Source organism: Anabrus simplex, chromosome 12, assembly GCF_040414725.1.
Source record: "Anabrus simplex isolate iqAnaSimp1 chromosome 12, ASM4041472v1, whole genome shotgun sequence".
Lineage (NCBI taxonomy): Eukaryota > Metazoa > Arthropoda > Insecta > Orthoptera > Tettigoniidae > Anabrus > Anabrus simplex.
The window spans coordinates 99,165,370-99,188,155 of record NC_090276.1 but is presented as its reverse complement, the minus strand read 5'-3'; the positions used below and the strand labels follow the sequence as shown (position 1 = coordinate 99,188,155).

Sequence of the window (22,786 nt, the reverse complement as noted above, 5' to 3'; positions counted from 1 at the left end):
ACTGGGCGAGTTGGCCACGGAGTTAGGACCACGCAGCCGTGAACTTTCATCCGGGAGATAGCGGGTTCGAACCCCAACGTCGGCAGCCCTGAAGATGGTTTTCCGTGGTTTCTTATTTTAATACCATACAAATGCTAGGGCTGTACCTTAATTAAGGCCACGGCCACTTCCTTCCCATTCCTAGTCCTTTTCTACCGGGCGAGTTGGCCGTACGGTTAGGGCGCGCGGCTCTGAATTTGCATTGGAGGTTATATCTGAACTTGCATCCGGGAGATAGTGGGTTCGAATCCCACTGTTGACAGCTCTGAAGATGGTTTTCCATGGTTTCCCATTTCCACACCAGGCAAATGCTGGGGCTGTACCTTAATTAAGACCATAGCTGCTTCCTTCCAACTCCTAGGTCTTTCCTATCCCATCGTCGCCATAAGACCTATCTGTGTCGGTGCGACATAAAGCCAGTAGCAAAAAAATTAAGTCCTATCTTATCCCATTGTCACTATAAGACCTATCTGTGTCAGTGCGATGTAAAAAAAATATATAGGAGTGTGGGTTGGCGACCACAGGGCTTTTAGCTGAGTCCTGGCATTGCTTCCGCTTACATGTGCCATGCTCCTCACTTTCACCTGTCTTACCCAACCTCCCTTGGTATTAGAGCATTCGAGGCGTCTTTCATTTTCATGGCCTTCATGGTCCTTGTCTTCCTTTGACTGATACCTTCATGTTTCAAAATGTTGGACCCCTTCCATTTTTCCTTCTGATTAATGTTATATAGAGGATGGTTCCCTAGTTGTACTTTCTCTTAAAGCAATAATCACCACCACTGTAGTGTTCAACCGAACTGACAGCTTGGAAAGCAACAGTAGACCGAGGCCAACGGGTAGGGAGTACACACTGGTATTAAGTGTTTTTTACTTTTTGTGTTTCCTTTCTACCTTTTTATAGTAGATTTTATTTCTTTTCCTTTTCTAGACATCTTCAATTTCATGTATAATACAAGGGAAAATAAAAAAGATTCTGTTCGATGGCCACACAGTCCTGAATCGGGATGCCAATCAGGCAAAATCGCCAAGGGCGTGAGACACTTATCCCAACAACGCATCAAGTGTCCTAATGCGTGAAGAAGTCCATAACCGCCTGCTGCACACCCTTGTCCAACTGGAAGTGTCGACCCTTCAAGGCCTTTCTGAGGGGACCAAAGGCGCGGGGACTATTGGGTCTGTGCTTGCGTGTCTCCCACTTGAGTTCGAGTACCTTCTGCGTGACGACCAGATCGACGGGTGTCATGTCAAAATGCGACCATACCATAACGGTGTTTGTCCTTCGGCAGCCAAGAACAGAATAACAGCACGCTGGTCCTGTTTAGTTACATTCAGTAATGACGTCGCCATAGATCAGGTGGCTGCATTTAATGCACGCACCTCGGCACGACATGACAGCCACACTTTGCCTACATGTCTGTGTTTATATACTCGCATCGGAGTCGCGCTACGTTGCATGCCCGCAGCAGCAACGACCTCAGGTGGAAACGTTTTGATCATGCCCTACATCACATCTTTTACTACCATAGTTTCAATATCACATAGCCATTAAGCTTTCAAGGATTTTCTACACAAGGCTGTTACATATGAGAAGGTTTAACCATTTTCTTAAAGTTCGCTAACTGGTTCTCAAGGAATTTTTAAAGAAAGAACATATTAATGTGTATTTCAGATATAATGAGAAGACTACTTTAATAAATGAGAAAATGAAACTTGAATTTTATTTCTGGGTAACCTTTAATAACTGGAAATTAGTTTTACCTGAAGAAGGTCCAATGGACTGAAACATGTTTTAATAAAATTTTAACATACATTAGTGTTGACTTGGTGGGCAAGGAAATAAAAGAAAAGAAAAGTTTATCTATTTAATCGTAAAGTATGGAGCTAGGATAAACACAATGACAGGTGACTGTGTGAGGAGAAAAGGACAAACACATGAGCTTCTTTCTGCTTAGCAACTTCATCAGGAGGGTGGACATTCACCCACTCGACTTATTTGAAGTGACGTTCATGCACTGCACCGAGTCGTATGTACTAGCTTATATTTTGATTACGCCCTTTTGTGAACATCTGTGAACAAAACAGGAATGTGGCTTGTTTACAGCTCTCCTTCTAAGAACTGGGACCGTTATTTATTGCCTAATTGTAGCCTTTGAAACAGGAACATTTTATCAGGTGTCAGTCGTTGTCAGGCATCATCATCATTATCATCATTTCTTCGCTCCAGCAAGCCGGGTGCGCTTGTGTACGAGCCTCCTCCAGTTTGTCCTATCCCTGTCATATATGTGACAAGAGTTCACATCTCTAATTTCAAGGTCCTTCATTATCTGTTTTTCCCAAACATCACGAGGTCTTCCTCTTGGTCTCTTCCCAGGAACATTGTGGTCAAAGTATGTTCGAGAAGTCCTGTGAGGGTTCATTCTTTTCATGTGACCATACCATTGCAATCTCTTCACTTCTAGAGTCTCCAGCAAGCTTCTTTCCAATCCAAGCTGTTGTCGGATGTCTGTATCCTTGGAGGTTATGGACCTGTCGTTTCCCACATAGCACTGGAAACAAATATTTACGCTATGGAACAATTACTGAATGCTCAAGGAAAAAGATGGTGACAAGTAGTTTGACACTAAGAAGGATGAAATTAAGCGCTACTTTACCCTCAGCATTCAGATGCCCCAGGTTCATAAGCCTCACATCCAATTTTTTTTTTGGTAGTTGCTTTACGTCGCACCGACACAGATAGGTCTTATGGCAATGATGGGATAGGAAAGGCCTAGGAGTTGGAAGGAAGCGGCCGTGCCCTTAATTAAGGTACAGCCCCAGCATTTGCCTGGTGTGAAAATGGGAAACCATGGAAAACCATCTTCAGGGCTGCCGACAGTGGGGTTCGAACCTAATATCTCCCGAATACTGGATACTGGCCGCATTTAAGCGACTGCAGCTATCGAGCAACATAAAAGTAATTGAGAAGTATCCACCTTATCAATACATTAATTTATTTACTAAAGTAGTAAATTCTGTCAGTACCGGTTTCGATCCCTAGGGGATCATCCTCAGCTGACACACAAAAATATTTATATAATTACAAAAACATCACATATGAGAGATTATACCTTCATTAATAGTCCAATTGAATCAGACATTGAAAGATTGTTTGTTGATATATTAGTGGATTCATCTATTGGCTTAAAAATACCATTGTGTGAGGTATATAACTTTGTTATGTCTAGGTTATTGAACATCAAGTGGGTTTTTACACTTGTTCACATTAATTATAAAACTGAGATAAAGTTTACACTTATATACTCTAGTGTTTGTAATTGCTGTACACGTTTAAAGAATCTATAGTATTGAGGCATATCGTTTCATTGTATCTAATCTAAAAACACCAAGTTTTGTTGCATTAATTCTGGGGCGTTACATTTTTGTAAAACTAGTCCAATTGGACCAGGAGTTAAAAATACTTATTAAAATAGAAAAGATTTTCTGAATTTAAAATTCCTTGTTGTATGATGTATGTTGCCTCGTGTACCTATTTTTAACGTAAAATGGGGTTTACACTTGTTTATATTAGTGTTATAAAATATGTATCAACATTATCGTCTTATAGTGTACAACATAAAAAGTTATGATCCGACATAGCAAGCCGGTTAAAAATATTTGTAAACCAGGTGAAATAGTAACAAATGGAATAGGTACAATTACTTATTCTAATTTGCACTGTTTACATTACTACATATTATAATAGAACAGCCAACCAGGCAAAAAAAGTAGCATACAGATATCAAAATCTGAAAATCAAAATCACTAACGTTGTCAAAAACATCACTTTCCTGAAGCAATGTCTGCAAAATAATTTAACTCCAAAATTTCTTAGGAAATACAACAAACACAGGAACACCAACCAAACCCAGAATATCAAAAAAAAAAAAAAAAAAAAAAAAAAGACAAACTGAATATGGCTCAAGGAAGAAATTAAATTCATGTACAAAAAGAAACAACATCTTAATATACAAATGTATGAAACACATCTCAAAGCTTCACGCGACTTACCAAACATATATTGGAACAACTTTCAACAAGTAACCAATGAAAAAATAGCAAACATAGCCATGCAAAAGCAATATACACTAAACAAAAAACAAATGCATTAAAACAATCACAAAATAAGCATACACACAACAATACACACAATAGACAACATTTGACTACAACTACTGGAAATAACCAACATGTATTCCATCCACCAATGAAAAATCTAACTAATATAGTATTTAATGAAATAGAATCTACTATACTGAGCAAGGGGCCCAAACATAATTGGAAAAATAACTCAGTATTTGAGAACATCACCACTATCATCACAAACTGAGAATGCCATAAACAAAATACCTCAGGAACAACAAAATGAAATTAGATATGAAATCAAAAAAAAACATCGCCACAATATATTAATAGAATCAACCAAGAAACTAATAAGCAAGATACCATAAACCACATACAACTTAAAAAGCTCAAAAACAAAATCCAACAAAATAACATACTAGTGACCAAGGCAGACAAGGGAAACACAACAGTAATAATGGATAAAGATGAATATATAACTAAAACCGAAACTTGTTTTAAAGATGAAACTTTCCAAATTAAGAACAAAGATCCCACCAATAGTATTCAAAAGAACCTCAAAATTTTACTGAAAAACACTCATTTCCTTTTAAATGAACAGGAAACCACAAAATTGATCACAATGAACCCAAAATTACCTACTGCTAAGGCATACCCTAAAATCCACAAAGACAACATTCCCATGAGACCCATAATAAACTATAGACCAAGTCCCACCTACAAATTATCACAATTCATCCAAAAATTCCTTAAAAAACATTATGTGTTCCAAGCGAAGAAAACCATAAAAAACTCAATAGAACTTTGCAACATTACCAAAGACATAAAGATAGAACAATATTACATATTAGCTTCATACGACATAACAAATATGTATCCTAACATACCTACACAAAAAACCATATCAATCATCGAATCCAATCTCGCAAAACCACAGCAAGGTCAGTAATTTAGAAATAGATGAATTTATAAAATTATTACACTTTGCTATTGACAATAATTATTTCAAATTCCACGATACTATATATCATCAAAAAGGATTTCCCATGGAATCACCAACGTCAGGCATATTAGCTGAAATATACATAGACCACCTAGAAGAAAGTAAAAAACTAGACAACATTTCCTTTTGGTGCAGATTTGTCGACGATGTATTTGTAATAATAGACAATAGGCATACCAATGAAAATCAAATCCTAGAACAACTAAGTAAAATAGATCCCCACATAAAATTCACTGTGTAAACCAAAAATAACAACACTATAAATTACTTAGATATATCCGTAACTAGACACAATAACCATTTAACATATAAAATATACAGGAAACCTACCCACACATCCAACACAATAAAAATAGATTCTACCCACCCACACACCCACAAAAAAGCCGCATACTATAGCATGATATATAGAGCATAAAATATTCCACTCACGGAAAAAGATTTAAACAAAGAATTGAATCTAATACATGAAATAGCTAAACAAAATGGATATAAAAGAGAAATGATAAACCGAATCATTAACAAAATAAAAAAACAATCAAAAACCAAGTTAACCAGAACTGTTAAAGACAAGAAAGGCTATGTATTATTTACCTACAATAACAACCACATACATTCCATAACTAATATTTTCAAAAAACAAGGTTTGAAAATAGCATACAAAACCACACGCAGCAACACTAACATATTATACAATTCCAAATCAGTCAATAATATAAATAAATATCACCACTCAGGTGTCTACCACCTGAAATGCAATGACTGCAGAGCCAGCTACAAAGGGCATACCGGGAGAAACTTTCAAATACAATACAATGAACACATAAATGCAGTCAAACAGACATTTTTAGCAATGGGACAACATATTAATGACCAAAAACATAGATACACAAATATCAACAATGACATGCAAATTCTCAACACCAATCCGAAGAGCCCCTTACTCAGCATACTAGAAGAACTCTACATAAATCTAGATCAATACGTCAACCCAAATTTCAATCTAAATGAAACCACAGATAAAAATAATATCCTGTTCAATGCAGTCATTCCCCTCCTAACAAATTATTATTTAAAAAGAATTAACAAACAACGACCTACACATACAAATGAACCGCCTAAAGATTCAACTCCGCTCCCCTCACAAGCACTCCTCCCATCCCTCCAAACCTCCCCTCCGCCGCCGCTAACTACAGTCCCAGAATAACACGAAACAGATCTCGACAGGCAGCCACACAGAGCACATAGCACCAGCACTCAACGTAAGTAATCCAACACACAACTCACCTTCCACAGTTTATCATACACTATCTCTCATACCGATTATTTCTATTTGCAGATACATACATTCTACAACATATAAGAAGCCTCCACACTATCACCATTATAAACGCATATTCTTAATTTAAACTTCATTCAAGATGCACGACACATCAAACGCAACTCAAATCATAACAGTCACCATTTGATTCAGTGACGGCATATGTAACTCTTCAATGATATTTACAAAGCAAGATAACTTCATCACTAGCAACAATCCATAAAAATCGCAACTAATGATAAAGCAACATAAGCTTCGACTTACAATATAATTACCAATTCACTAGTGCAGTGTAGTAATGTAAACAGTGCAAATTAGAATAAGGAATTGTACCTATTCCATTTGTTACTATTTCACCTGGTTTACAAATATTTTTAACCGGCTTGCTATGTCGGATCAAAACTTTTTATGTTGTACACTATAAGACGATAATGTTGATACATATTTTATAATACTTTTTCAAAATGGCGCCCGGTAATGACGACGTAGTGTTTTATTCTCCGAGTAAATTAACCGTAAAATGTGACGAAAAGTGCGGAAAATGTCGAAAATTAGTGAAAAATGGAATGTTGTGTGATTCATGTGATCGATGGTGGCATTATAAGTGCGGAAATTGCCCTAGAGACGTAAAAACTAATGAAAATGTTGACTGGATTTGTGAGCAGTGTGTTCGGAATGTTGTTGTTGGGGACGGCGTTGACGAAGCACCGAAAACAGTCGATGAGGAATATAAAAGTGCATTAGAAATTATAAACATTCTAAAAAAGGACAATGAGACTCTTAAAGTTGAAAATCAAGAATTAAAAGAAAGACTGCGATCGCTAGAATTTGGGACTGACCATTCTTCGAGTGATATACCGGTACAAGTAACAAACTCGAGCACGTGGTGTCAAGTAGTTCGTGGATGGCCGGCTAAGAAGAAATCTACAACTGAATTTCCGGAAATAAACATTAGAAATAGGTTTTCTGCCCTAAATAATTTAATCCTGGAAGAAAGTGATCGCGCGTGTGAAACCAAATCATCGCGATCCGTTGCCGTGCCGAGTTTAAAATTTAGGCCTAGAATTCAGATTCAAGACCCAGTTAGGCCTAAATCAGCGAAGGTAGCTGTGTTTGGTGATAGCCAAGGAAGGGGAATTGCGGGAGTGATTAACGACGAGAATATAGCAGCAACCGGAGAAATATATCCAGGAGCTTCTATCAGCAGTGTTGTGGAAAACGTAGAAGCAGCAACTAGGAACTTCGGGAGCGGCGATGCAGTGCTTATCATCGGTGGGACGAACGACGTAGCTCGCGACGACGCCAAGAATGTAAGATCACAACTTAAACATACACTAGGGAAGCTGACCCACACTAACGTTTTTGTAGTGAACGTGCCCCACAGGCATGATCTGAGTAGAGACTCGTGTGTGAACATTGAAGTGGACAAGGTCAATACAGATATTGTTAAAATTTGTAAACATTTTCGGAATACTCAGGTTATTGAATGCAGCAGTTTTGAGAGATACTGTTATACAAAACATGGCCTCCATCCAAACAATTCAGGTAAACGAAAGATAGCAAATATTGTTCTAGATTTTATTAATCTTAAGATATGTACTGTAAAACAGGCAACTCCCTTGAGTTATAATACTGACCAGGAAAACTAGTAGAAAGAGCCAGCTGTACTTCAAGCTGGCTCAGTCAACTAGAAAAAGAAACTCAGGATAGTAAGGAATTTCAAGTTACCCAATTGCAACAGTCAAGTTTTAGGGAGGAAGGGGGTCTGAGATTGCTCTTGGTAAACTGTCAAAGTGTAGTAAATAAACAATTAAAATTCGGTACATTGATGGAATCTTATGAGACTGATGTGGTGATAGGAGTGGAATCGTGGTTGAAAGAAGGGGTGGGTAATAGAGAAGTATTTCCAGAAGGGTACACAGTCTATCGTAGAGACCGAGGAGATAAAAAGGGAGGGGGTGTGTTTATTCTGGTGAAGGAAACTTACTGTTCACATGAATGGTTTACCGATGAAAGGGATGAAATATTAGGGATAAAATTAGTTTGTGATAATATGAAGGAGGTGGGAATTATAGGAACATACAGGCCTGGAAGAGAGGAAAGAGACATGGAAATCTTTGAAAAAATAATAGATTATACTCATAAAAACAATAATAATGATATGGTAATAATTGGGGGAGATCTAAATTTGCCTGAAGTTGAATGGAAAGGAGCTGCAAGCGAAGCCCATGAACAGAAACTGGCAAATAAGTTAATTTGGGAGGGAGGATTTACACAAGTAGTACAAGAACCGACTCGTCTCAATAACTTACTAGATGTATTCTTGGTTAAACCATGGGAAATTGTTGATAAAACTGAGGTAATTGAAGGAATAGGAGACCATAAGGCTGTAATAATGGATGTAGGACTCGTACCAAAAAGGCTTAATAAGAGGGTTACACAAGACAAGAAATTGTACAGAAAAACTAAAGTTGATGAATTTGGGACTTACCTGAAATCACAATTCAGTTGTTGGATAAGTGAAGGGAGTAACGTGGATACACTTTGGGCTAAATTTAAAGGAATTATTTGGGAAGGAGAGAAGAGATTTGTACCTGTTAAGAAGGGTAAAATGACCTCAGACCCTGTTTATTATACAAGGGAAATAAGAAAATTAAAAAGAAAATGTAGAATAGTAAACAGGAAAATCAAAGAGGGTAGGGAGAGTAGAGAAACTAGAAAACAGCTAATGAGGGAACTGAATAGAGTGAAAAAGGAAGCAAAAGAGAATTATATGAATGGCATACTTCAAGAGGGTAATGACCACAAAGGGAAATGGAAAAAGCTGTATTCATATATCAGGAATCAAAAAGGAAAAGGAGTCCAAATTCCTACAATGGTGGGAGAAGGGGGTGAACACTATTTAACAGATACTGAGAAAGCAAACCTATTTAGTAGGGAATTTAGAGATTCAGTCGATGATTGTCAAGAGTTGGAAACCGAAACAGGAGATAGAGAGGGAGACAGAGGGAAACAAGAAGCTTCTCATTCACAAACGAAGATATTTTCAGAGAAATCCAACTGCTTCAGCAAGGAAAAGCTGCAGGAAGTGATCAAATTACTGGGGAGGTATTAAAGACAATGGGGTGGTACATAGTGCCTTATTTAAAATTTCTCTTTGACTATGTCATAAATAATAGTGTAATACCAAAGGAATGGAAGGAATCTATAATAATACCAATTTATAAAGGAAAGGGTGATAAAAGGAAACCAAAGAACTACAGACCAATCAGCCTGACCAGTATAGTTTGTAAAATTCTGGAGAGTTTAATATCGAAGTACATCAGAGGGATATGTGATGATAAAAATTGGTTCATGAGGAGCCAGTATGGATTTAGAAAGAAATTTTCTTGTGAGGCACAACTGGTGGGATTTCAGCAGGACATTTCAGATCAGTTGGATTCAGGAGGTCAGTTAGATTGCATAGCCATAGATCTTTCCAAAGCCTTTGATAGAGTGGAACATGGAATATTATTAAAGAAATTGGAGGGAATAGGATTGGACATAAGGGTTACACGTTGGATAAAAACATTTCTAAATTCAAGGGTTCAGAAAGTCAAAGTAGGAAATAATGTATCTCAGGAAGAGAAAGTTTGGAAGGGAATTGCACAGGGTAGTATAATCGGTCCGTTACTTTTCTTAATATACGCAAATGATTTAGGGAACAATATAACATAAAAAATAAGATTGTATGCAGATGACATAATTGTTTATAGAGAAATAAACAACATTGAGGATTGTTCAGAATTACAAAGGGACCTTGAAAGTATCCAACAATGGGTTGAAGAAAATAATATGAAGGTTAATGGAGGCAAATCAACTGTTACAACTTTTACAAACAGGAGCTTTAAAACTGAATTTGAATATACTTTGGATGAGGTAGTTATCCCAAAAGATGGCAAGTGCAAATACTTAGGTGTGAGATTTGAAAGTAATTTGCACTGGAAGGGTCATATTGATGACATTGTTGGGAAAGCATACAGATCATTACATGTCATAATGAGGCTACTTAAAGGATGCAACAAAGAATTAAAAGAAAACAGTTACTTGAGTATGGTTCGTCCATTATTGGAATATGCAAACAGTGTTTGGGATCCTCACCAAGAATACCTAATAAAAGAAATAGATAGTGTGCAGAGGAAAGCAGCAAGATTTGTAACAGGGGATTTCAGGAGAAAGAGTAGTGTATCAGAAATGTTAAAGGAACTTGGGTGGGAAACTTTAAGTAAGAGAAGGGAGAAAACTAGACTTACAGGATTATATAGAGCCTATACAGGAGAAGCAGCATGGGGAGATATCCGTGAGAGGCTTCAGTTGGAAAATAATTATATCGGCAGGACTGACCACAAATATAAAATTAGAAGGAATTTTAGCAGAAGCGATTGGGGTAAAGTTACATTCATTGGGAAGGGTGTGAAGGAGTGGAACAGTTTACCAGGGGTAGTGTTTGATCCTTTTCCAAAATCTGTACAGATATTCAAGAAGAGAATAAACAGCAACAGAGAAAATAAATGAAGTGTTAGAGGGCATTCGACCAGTGCAGGTTATTGTAAATAAAAAAATGTGTGTGAATAAATTAATTCCATCCCCTGGTCTAAGGAGTTTGGACAGCCAAAGTAGGGGACTGCCTGTAGGGGTGAAGTACAGTGGGGACTTCGAGGGCCCTGGGACCGCTACGGTAGCTGTGAAGGCCCTTCAGGAACTCTGAAAAGTGGTGGCAAAAGGGGGCTCTGGTTAAGACGCAGCAGGTCGTTATGCTACTTAGGATCCAGAACGGTAAAAAAAAAAAAAAAAAAGTAAATAAATAAATGCAATGTAAATATTAATGTTATACCAGTTTTATAGTATCATTTGAAGCAATTCCACATACTGTATATCAGTTGACTATATTTGTAAGTAGTACAGGAGATATTACAATTAGAATTTTGTAAACAATATAAATTTATTAAGGATGAGCTGTGTGTTTAATAGAAAACATTGTTAGCGTAAATTGTATAATATTGTATTATAGGAAAAATTTTCTTCTCTTGTTAATTTAATATTTAGTGCTTGACAATAATGTATTTTAGTGTACCATTTGCCACCGAGGTAGACACCTCATTTGCAAATAAAGAGATTTTGATTTGATTTGAAGTGCAAACCCCATTTTACGTTAAAAATAGGTACACGAGGCAACATACATCATACAACAAGGAATTTTAAATTCAGAAAATCTTTTCTATTTTAATAAGTATTTTTAACTCCTGGTCCAATTGGACTAGTTTTACAAAAATGTAACGTCCCAGAATAAATGCAAGAAACTTGGTGCTTTTAGATTACATACAATGAAACGATATGCCTCAATACTATAGATTCTTTAAACCTGTACAGCAATTACAAACACTAGAGTATGTTACAAGTGAACTATGTAGTGCGAGTGGAATGTATTTATTATTTTATTTTATTTTTTTGAAGACTTTATTTGTAAAATACGATATGAAGTTTTATTTTTAATGACCTAACCCGTACTGTATAATATTGTAACATAGGCATTTGTAAATAGTAGAATTCTGTTCTATAGTTCCTGGAAGGACCCAGAAAGTTACATGAATTATGGAACAGCGTGTGTTACTTTGTTTGTAATGTATTCTAGAAAATATTTCTGACTGTTCTGGAAATACGACATTCGCGATCAGGCGTATTCTAGAATTTTACTCAAAGTTCGCGATCGAAAGTAAGGTTGTGATTGGTGAGTCTAGGTGGCGATAGGGAACTCGTGCACGCTAATTGGCTGCCCCCAAGGCCGGAACTTCCTATAAATAGTGAGCGAGGCGGTGTTCGAATGAATTCTGTATCCTGAATTCTGTCGGTCTTGGTCTATCTGTCTGCGAGCAGCCTATCTGGTTAACATCCTCCGGTTTCCGGGATGGCACTCTCCTCGGGTAAGCACTCTTGAATTCCATTCCTGCTAAAATTTCGGTAATGTTCCGATTGCTTTTCATACAGGAGCCTGCCCTAACCTCGCCTAGATTCACCAAACTAGTTACTTATGACACCTTAGTTTTTCAGCTGGGCTTACCTGTTCGTTTCCGAGGCATTCCCATTTCTTGTTTCGCTAAAATATGTAGATTGTAGTTCTGTATCACTTGAGGTACGCTAGATTTTGGATAACCTGTTTCACATCACTGTAAATTTGCATTGTACAACTGCATTGGTAACCAGATGTATAGTTGATTTGAAATTTGAATTTACACTGCTATGAAATAAGCTATGTATAGTATATCACTGAACTTATAGCTCGTAACTTGGAATTGTATTTGGAATGCATTGGTAAAATTATTTTGTAAATAATATTTTTCAAATCCAAGGATCACGGCGATTTATTTTCGGAATCCGCTATCTAAGCCATGTCCATGCCTTTGGTAGGTTCCCAGCCTTTCACCTTCCCGGTTTATTGTTCACTAGTTGGCCCTACTGATATTTACGTACATGTTTTGTTGGAGATCCGCGTAATGCCAGCTATTGTTTTTCCGAGTGTGTAGTGTTTTCTTATATTGTGTATTGTGCCCTTACCTTCCCCTTTTAACTGTGTTTGCACCTTGTTTGGTGTTACCACTGTACACGCTATGGGGTAACAAGTATATAAGTGTAAACTTTATCTCAGTTTTATAATTAATGTGAACAAGTGTAAAACCCACTTGATGTTCAATAACCTAGACATAAAGTTATATACCTCACACAATGGTATTTTTAAGCCAATAGATGAATCCACTAATATATCAACAAACAATCTTTCAATGTCTGATTCAATTGGACTATTAATGAAGGTATAATCTCTCATATGTGATGTTTTTGTAATTATATAAATCTTTTTGTGTGTCAGCAGAGGATGATCCCCTAGGGATCGAAACCGGTACTGACAGAATTTACTACTTTAGTAAATAAATTAATGTATTGATAAGGTGGAGACTTCTCAATTACTTTTATGTTGTAATATCTATCAATACGGACATGAAGCTAATAGATTATAATGCAGCTATCGAGCTCGGTCACATCCAATTATATCGGATCGAGATTCCAATCTTTCGAGAGACAATGAGTAGTGTGAAGAGCATATACTGTACATATATATATATATATATATATACCCAAATGTTTCAAGATTTACCACACAAAATCTTTGTTCTAACATCATTGTTGTTCAGTACAATTATGTTAAATGCTTCACTGAAAACTGCGTGAAAATTGTGGTTGCTGTTCCGTTTATGGCATTTATTTCAGAGCGGAGCACAGTAGTTCTGATCGGATGACTTACTCATGTTGAACATGACTTAAATCTGATTTCTAAGCAAGCGTGCGGGACCATTAAACCTGAAACGATTGGGTTAATAGTCACTGAGAGGCCAACTTGATTATATCCATGTTAATTCTTGGTATGTCTCCTTCTTTCTGCAGAATGCACAATCTTTGGAGTCTGTTTCTTGCACAGGTCCAGATTCATGTTCTACATCTAGTTCTGTAGTGGTTATAACAGCCGAGGATAACTTCTTCTTCACTACTAGAAACAGGCCTGTGTGGCCGCTTCTTAAAGAATGTGTGATGCCCAAATTCCTGGTATCCAGGCTATTGTAACTCCATGCAAAGAGAAACTCTACTTGCTGTATGTGCAGAGAATAGAGGCTTGTACTCTGAAGTGAACCCCATGCCAACACACATAAGGAGGAAACAAGTGCTGCTGAGGAAAGTTAAGTGGATCTGGGTATCACCCGCTTCCCCATTCCACCAACAACTCTGCCATTCAAAACAGTGATGGTTTTGATCAAGAAGACCAACCCATGTCTTTGCAGCAAACTGATTGCCATTGGGTTGGAAGAATGAACAAAAACATAGGGAATACGTACCCTCTCCTATGATGAAACTGACGAGTTCTGACCTCCAAAAAAGCTCTGATGGCGTCTCGGCAGGCCTAATGTAATAGGTGGGGCTGGATCAGTTCAGAATGAAAAAATAAATAAATAGGGAACACGTACCCACTCCTACAATGAAACCGAAGGGTTCTGACCTCCAAAAACCCTGTGATGGTGTCTCGAGAGGCCTACCGTAACAGGTGGGGCTGGATCAGTTCAGCGGCAGTGCTACATTCTCCATTCTCAGCCTGGAAGCCTCTGACACTATCAGATGGCTGCAGAATGTGGACCTTAATGTGCAGTGTATTCACTATAGATTAAATGAAAAGTGCTCACCTCGACAGCATCAGGCAGCTTGTTGAGCAGGGCCAGACACTGGACAAGTATAGCCATGAAGTGCTCTGAGTTAGCCTCCGGATCTTCAGTGTCCACGTCCTCTTGGATGTTGTTGAGATCCAGGGCAGGAAGTCCCTGCCTGAAAAGTATAACCATAAAACTTGATGGAGGTAACAGAACAAGTGTGGTGCTTGTCACGCCTAGAGACACGAACCCGCATTATGTAATGTAAGTAGTACATAGTATAGAGTGATTACTTTGGAAAGTCAATCCACAGGCCTGTGTTAACTAAGCAGCCTTGAAACGAAAAACAAGTAAAAACAGAGTTTTGTGAGATCACAAGGTCTATCATAGGCAATACATTTCATTTTAATCCATATTGAAGAGCAATATAATGTAAAACAAAATCTAAAGGTTACCACCTATTCAACACTATTAATTGTAACCTTAAAAAAGTTACATATATTTGATGAAATTAGTTTCAGGCTTACTAGAGACCATCATCAGTCAAAATCAATAAAAGTTAAGGCATTACATGAATTACAGATACAATTTATGAAGCAAGCATGTGCTGTTGAAATTCAGTGCAAGACAAGTACAGATTTGGATGTTAAAAAGAATTCTAGAAAATTCCTCAAGTGCTAGTATTTTAAGTGTTTCACCTTGTTTTCTGTGAAGTGCATTCTTCAAATTGGAAGAGAAATTTGAGGACTTACATAAGACATATGATTGTGATGAGTGTCTTCTCTGTGTAAGAGTTGATCAGGCTCAGACATTCCCCTTGAAGGCATTCGAGAACTGTCTCCGACTTAGTGTTGTCAATATTGACCCTGCAATTAAAGTCTCCAGCTGGTATAATCACTTCCTGTTGTACCACCTCAATGTACGTAACACGACCTAATGGGTTGAAAGTCGGTTTCGATTACAATGCGGTACTGAAAATTCACTATTCACTGACTTAGCCCTCAACACAAGACTTAAACGCACTCTACAGTGTGATGGCAATAGCACCAGACCTGCAGCTTAGATCCTTTCCAACAGAACAAAGTTGCTTAGGCCCCACAGCTCAATTGGTAGAGCAACCGACGCAAAATTGGGAGGTTGTGGGTTTGGATCCCACTGGTGTCCGGTTGGCCATTTTTGTTCTGTACTAAACATCTCTTCAACACATACTAAATGTACGTAACTCGACCTAATAGGTTGAAAGTGTGTTTTGATTCGTTTGTTTACATTGCCTGCTTTTTACAACAAGCCAGTGCTTGGTCCCTATCTACTCCTTTGTTTACATTGCCTGCTTCCTACAACAGCCAGTACTTGTTCCCTATCTACTCCTTTGTTTACACTGCCTGTTTCCTACAACAAGCCAGTGCTTGCTCCCTATCTACTCCTTTGTTTACATTGCCTGCTTCCTACAACAAGTCAGTGCTTGCTCCCTATCTACTCCTTTGTTTACATTGCCTGTTTCCTACAACAAGCCAGTGCTTGCTCCCTATCTACTCCTTTGCTTACATTGCCTGCTTCCTACAACAAGTCAGTGCTTGCTCCCTATCTACTCCTTTGTTTACATTGCCTGTTTCCTACAACAAGTCAGTGCTTGCTCCCTATCTACTCCTTTGTTTACATTGCCTGTTTCCTACAACAAGCCAGTGCTTGCTCCCTATTTACTCCTTTGCTTACATTGCCTGCTTCCTACAACAAGCCAGTGCTTGCTCCCTATCTACTCCTTTGTTTACATTGCCTGCTTCTAACAACAAGCCAGTGCTTGCTCCTTATCTACTCCTTTGTTTACATTGCCTGCTTCTAACAACAAGCCAGTGCTTGCTCCCTATTTACTCCTTTGTTTACATTGCCTGCTTCCTACAACAAGCCAGTGCTTGCTCCCTATCTACTCCTTTGTTTACATTGCCTGTTTCCTACAACAAGCCAGTGCTTGCTCCCTATCTACTCCTTTGTTTACATTGCCTGTTTCCTACAACAAGCCAGTGCTTGCTCCCTATCTACTCCTTTGTTTACATTGCCTGCTTCCTACAACAAGCCAGTGCTTGCTCCCTATCTACTCCTTTGTTTACATTGCCTGCTTCCTACAACAAGCCAGTGCTTGCTCCCTACCTACTCCTTTGTTTACATTGCCTGCTTCTAACAACAAGCCAGTGCTTGCTCCTTATCTACTCCTTTGTTTACATTGCCTGCTTCTAACAACAAGTCAGTGCTTGTTCCCTATCTACTCCTTTGTTTACATTGCCTGCTTCTAACAACAAGCCAGTGCTTGCTCCCTATCTACTCCTTTGTTTACATTGCCTGCTTCTAACAACAAGCCAGTGCTTGTTCCCTATCTACTCCTTTGCTTACATTGCCTGCTTCTAACAACAAGCCAGTGCTTGCTCCCTATCTACTCCTTTGTTTACATTGCCTGCTTCTAACAACAAGTCAGTGCTTGCTCCCTATCTACTCCTTTGTTTACATTGCCTGCTTCTAACAACAAGCCAGTGCTTGCTCCCTATCTACTCCTTTGTTTACATTGCCTGCTTCTAACAACAAGCCAGTGCTTGTTCCCTATCTACTCCTTTGTTTACATTGCCTGCTTCTAACAACAAGTCAGTGCTTGCTCCCTATCTACTCCTTTGTTTACATTGCCTGCTTCTAACAACAAGCCAGTGCTTGCTCCCTATCTACTCCTTTGCTTACATTGCCTGTTTCCTACAACAAGCCAGTGCTTGCTCCCTATCTACTCCTTTGTTTACATTGCCTGCTTCCTACAACAAGCCAGTGCTTGCTCCCTATCTACTCCTTTGTTTACATTGCCTGTTTCCTACAACAAGCCAGTGCTTGCTCCCTATCTACTCCTTTGTTTACATTGCCTGCTTCTAACAACAAGTCAGTGCTTGCTCCCTATCTACTCCTTTGCTTACATTGCCTGTTTCCTACAACAAGCCAGTGCTTGCTCCCTATCTACTCCTTTGTTTACATTGCCTGCTTCCTACAACAGCCAGTGCTTGTTCCCTATCTACTCCTTTGTTTACATTGCCTGCTTCCTACAACAAGCCAGTGCTTGCTCCCTATCTACTCCTTTGTTTACATTGCCTGCTTCCTACAACAAGCCAGTGCTTGCTCCCTATCTACTCCTTTGTTTACATTGCCTGCTTCTAACAACAAGCCAGTGCTTGCTCCCTATCTACTCCTTTGTTTACATTGCCTGCTTCTAACAACAAGCCAGTGCTTGCTCCTTATCTACTCCTTTGCTTACATTGCCTGTTTCTAACAACAAGCCAGTGCTTGCTCCTTATCTACTCCTTTGTTTACATTGCCTGTTTCTAACAACAAGCCAGTGCTTGCTCCTTATCTACTCCTTTGCTTACATTGCCTGTTTCTAACAACAAGCCAGTGCTTGCTCCTTATCTACTCCTTTGTTTACATTGCCTGCTTCTAACAACAAGCCAGTGCTTGCTCCTTATCTACTCCTTTGTTTACATTGCCTGCTTCTAACAACAAGCCAGTGCTTGCTCCCTATCTACTCCTTTGTTTACATTGCCTGCTTCTAACAACAAGCCAGTGCTTGCTCCTTATCTACTCCTTTGCTTACATTGCCTGTTTCCTACAACAAGCCAGTGCTTGCTCCCTATCTACTCCTTTGTTTACATTGCCTGCTTCTAACAACAAGCCAGTGCTTGCTCCCTATCTACTCCTTTGCTTACATTGCCTGTTTCCTACAACAAGCCAGTGCTTGCTCCCTATCTACTCCTTTGTTTACATTGCCTGCTTCCTACAACAGCCAGTGCTTGTTCCCTATCTACTCCTTTGTTTACATTGCCTGCTTCCTACAACAAGCCAGTGCTTGCTCCCTATCTACTCCTTTGTTTACATTGCCTGCTTCCTACAACAAGCCAGTGCTTGCTCCCTATCTACTCCTTTGTTTACATTGCCTGCTTCTAACAACAAGCCAGTGCTTGCTCCCTATCTACTCCTTTGTTTACATTGCCTGCTTCTAACAACAAGCCAGTGCTTGCTCCTTATCTACTCCTTTGCTTACATTGCCTGTTTCTAACAACAAGCCAGTGCTTGCTCCTTATCTACTCCTTTGTTTACATTGCCTGTTTCTAACAACAAGCCAGTGCTTGCTCCTTATCTACTCCTTTGCTTACATTGCCTGTTTCTAACAACAAGCCAGTGCTTGCTCCTTATCTACTCCTTTGTTTACATTGCCTGCTTCTAACAACAAGCCAGTGCTTGCTCCTTATCTACTCCTTTGTTTACATTGCCTGCTTCTAACAACAAGCCAGTGCTTGCTCCCTATCTACTCCTTTGTTTACATTGCCTGCTTCTAACAACAAGCCAGTGCTTGCTCCTTATCTACTCCTTTGCTTACATTGCCTGTTTCCTACAACAAGCCAGTGCTTGCTCCCTATCTACTCCTTTGTTTACATTGCCTGCTTCTAACAACAAGCCAGTGCTTGCTCCCTATCTACTCCTTTGTTTACATTGCCTGCTTCTAACAACAAGCCAGTGCTTGCTCCCTATCTACTCCTTTGCTTACATTGCCTGTTTCCTACAACAAGCCAGTGCTTGCTCCCTATCTACTCCTTTGTTTACATTGCCTGCTTCCTACAACAGCCAGTGCTTGTTCCCTATCTACTCCTTTGTTTACATTGCCTGCTTCCTACAACAAGCCAGTGCTTGCTCCCTATCTACTCCTTTGTTTACATTGCCTGCTTCTAACAACAAGCCAGTGCTTGCTCCCTATCTACTCCTTTGTTTACATTGCCTGCTTCTAACAACAAGCCAGTGCTTGCTCCCTATCTACTCCTTTGTTTACATTGCCTGCTTCTAACAACAAGCCAGTGCTTGCCCCCCTACCTACTCCTTTGCTTACATTGCCTGCTTCCTACAACAAGCCAGTGCTTGCTCCCTATCTACTCCTTTGTTTACACTGCCTGTTTCCTACAACAAGCCAGTGCTTGCTCCCTATCTACTCCTTTGTTTACATTGCCTGTTTCCTACAACAAGCCAGTGCTTGCTCCCTATCTACTCCTTTGTTTACATTGCCTGCTTCCTACAACAAGCCAGTGCTTGCTCCTTATCTACTCCTTTGTTTACATTGCCTGCTTCCTACAACAAGCCAGTGCTTGCTCCCTATCTACTCCTTTGTTTACATTGCCTGCTTCTAACAACAAGCCAGTGCTTGCTCCTTATCTACTCCTTTGTTTACATTGCCTGCTTCCTACAACAAGCCAGTGCTTGCTCCCTATCTACTCCTTTGCTTACATTGCCTGCTTCCTACAACAAGTCAGTGCTTGCTCCCTATCTACTCCTTTGTTTACATTGCCTGCTTCCTACAACAAGCCAGTGCTTGCTCCCTATCTACTCCTTTGTTTACATTGCCTGCCTCCTACAACAAGTCAGTGCTTGCTCCCTATCTACTCCTTTGTTTACATTGCCTGTTTCCTACAACAAGTCAGTGCTTGCTCCCTATCTACTCCTTTGTTTACATTGCCTGCTTCCTACAACAAGCCAGTGCTTGCTCCCTATCTACTCCTTTGTTTACATTGCCTGCTTCCTACAACAAGCCAGTGCTTGCTCCCTATTTACTCCTTTGCTTACATTGCCTGCTTCCTACAAGAAGCCAGTGCTTGTTCCCTATCTACTCCTTTGTTTACATTGCCTGTTTCCTACAACAAGCCAGTGCTTGCTCCCTATCTACTCCTTTGTTTACATTGCCTGCTTCCTACAAGAAGCCAGTGCTTGTTCCCTATCTACTCCTTTGTTTACATTGCCTGCTTCTAACAACAAGCCAGTGCTTGCTCCTTATCTACTCCTTTGTTTACATTGCCTGCTTCCTACAACAAGCCAGTGCTTGCTCCCTATCTACTCCTTTGTTTACATTGCCTGCTTCCTACAACAAGTCAGTGCTTGCTCCTTATCTACTCCTTTGTTTACATTGCCTGCTTCCTACAACAAGCCAGTGCTTGCTCCCTATCTACTCCTTTGTTTACATTGCCTGCTTCCTACAACAAGCCAGTGCTTGCTCCCTATCTACTCCTTTGCTTACATTGCCTGCTTCTAACAACAAGCCAGTGCTTGCTCCCTATCTACTCCTTTGTTTACATTGCCTGCTTCCTACAACAAGCCAGTGCTTGCTCCCTATCTACTCCTTTGTTTACATTGCCTGCTTCCTACAACAAGCCAGTGCTTGCTCCCTATCTACTCCTTTGCTTACATTGCCTGCTTCTAACAACAAGCCAGTGCTTGCTCCCTATCTACTCCTTTGTTTACATTGCCTGCTTCCTACAACAAGCCAGTGCTTGCTCCCTATTTACTCCTTTGTTTACATTGCCTGCTTCTAACAACAAGCCAGTGCTTGCTCCCTATCTACTCCTTTGTTTACATTGCCTGCTTCCTACAACAAGCCAGTGCTTGCTCCCTATCTACTCCTTTGCTTACATTGCCTGCTTCCTACAATAAGCCAGTGCTTGCTCCCTATCTACTCCTTTGTTTACATTGCCTGCTTCCTACAACAAGCCAGTGATTGTTCTCCTATCTACTCCTTTGCTTACATTGCCTGCTTCCAACAACAAGCCAGTGCTTGTTCCCTATCTACTCCTTTGTTTACATTGCCTGCCTCCTACAACAAGTCAGTGCTTGTTCCCTATCTACTCCTTTGTTTACATTGCCTGCTTCCTCCTGCATGTCAGTGCTTGTTCAACATCAGACATTAGATATACTGTGAATTTCACTATAGAGATTTACTTCTTTGCCTGAGGTCCTAAGTCAACTTAAAGGCACCATAATATTACAAGAAGATCACAACCATAATTTTTGTTATTATATGTATTTTAACGTCATAATTATTCTTGCAACATTGTCTTTGTCTGGTATATTTATGTTTTAGTTATCACATGAAATGTTTGGTTTTGATTTGGTTGAAGATGGCCACTATGTAGGTGAAACTAGTTCCAAGACTGATGTAATATTATTTACTTAATATATTTGTATTGAAAAGGTGGACCCAGTTGTCAATTTATTTCTTACCAGTATTACCTCTTAATTTCAACCACAGTGCGGGTTACGTACCAGGCACGAGTCAGAATAGTCCACGAGTTCGATACAACTTGTCGTACTAATGCTCAAAAATTCAAATTATTACAACTTTTAAAGAGTTTAACGCAAAATATCTTGCTCAGGTTGGTGGGTCTACAAATAGACAGCAAAGACACACTCACTGAAGGTTTACGGTGAAGTAAGGATTGCAGAGGGCTCAGATTAACAAGGAAGCAGAGTACAGTTTCAGCATATGCATGGTTCGAATACCTTCTCCAGGACTGCCAGTGGTGGGGTTTGAATCCACTATTACTGCTGTATGACCCAAACTATGCAGCCAACTAGCTCAGTATTCGTGATTGTCTTTCACCCTTTATCTTGCTGCCTCTGTGGATCAGTGGTACAGTCTCAGCCTCCGGAACCCAAGATAGCATGTTTAAACCCGGCAGAGGTAGTCAGAATTTTGAGGACAGAGGAAGTCTCTTCAACACGCTATGTCGTATGACGTCGGCATTATAAAGATCTCTGGTAACGCACTTGATGCTTATCCGACAAAATTCGTTAAGAACTCAGCCACAGACACCAAATTAAGGGTTATAAATTTCATGTTGTTGGTCCGTATTGAACTGAGAATAACATATGAGTAACAACACAGTAAAGGTTTCCACTTATTCAATACAAAATATATTCACAATATTTTAAAATTACATGGAACTAGTTTCGACCCATCTAGGGGGTCATCATCAGCCATATCAAAGCAAAGATCACTCTTGTGAAATCCTAAGAACATGTTAATTTTAACAGTAAGATTATTATGGAATAACAAGTGAATGTGGTAAATGAAAAGAGATGTTAGTATGTCCATGTCTTGTTCGATATTGGTGAAATTATGGTTATAATCTTGCATGTGTTGGCTGATGGCTGAAAACCACTCTTCCTAAGCCATATATAATTTTATGTGTGTCATTTCACATTGCATTCTTAATTATAAGGACTTACTGTTTTCCAT

The 22,786-nt window shown here is 39.2% G+C and overlaps 1 protein-coding gene across 2 annotated transcripts in view; it reads right to left on the bottom strand.

The window, feature by feature from the left end:
• Sec8 (Secretory 8) overlaps positions 1-22,786 on the bottom strand; it is a 206,885-nt gene that overhangs the window by 149,755 nt on the left and 34,344 nt on the right. For both annotated transcript variants that reach the window (XM_067156380.2, XM_067156381.2), the window contains one exon: positions 14,746-14,884. In XM_067156380.2, the coding sequence (XP_067012481.2) occupies positions 14,746-14,884 (139 nt within the window). The remainder of the gene's footprint in view (positions 1-14,745; positions 14,885-22,786) is intronic.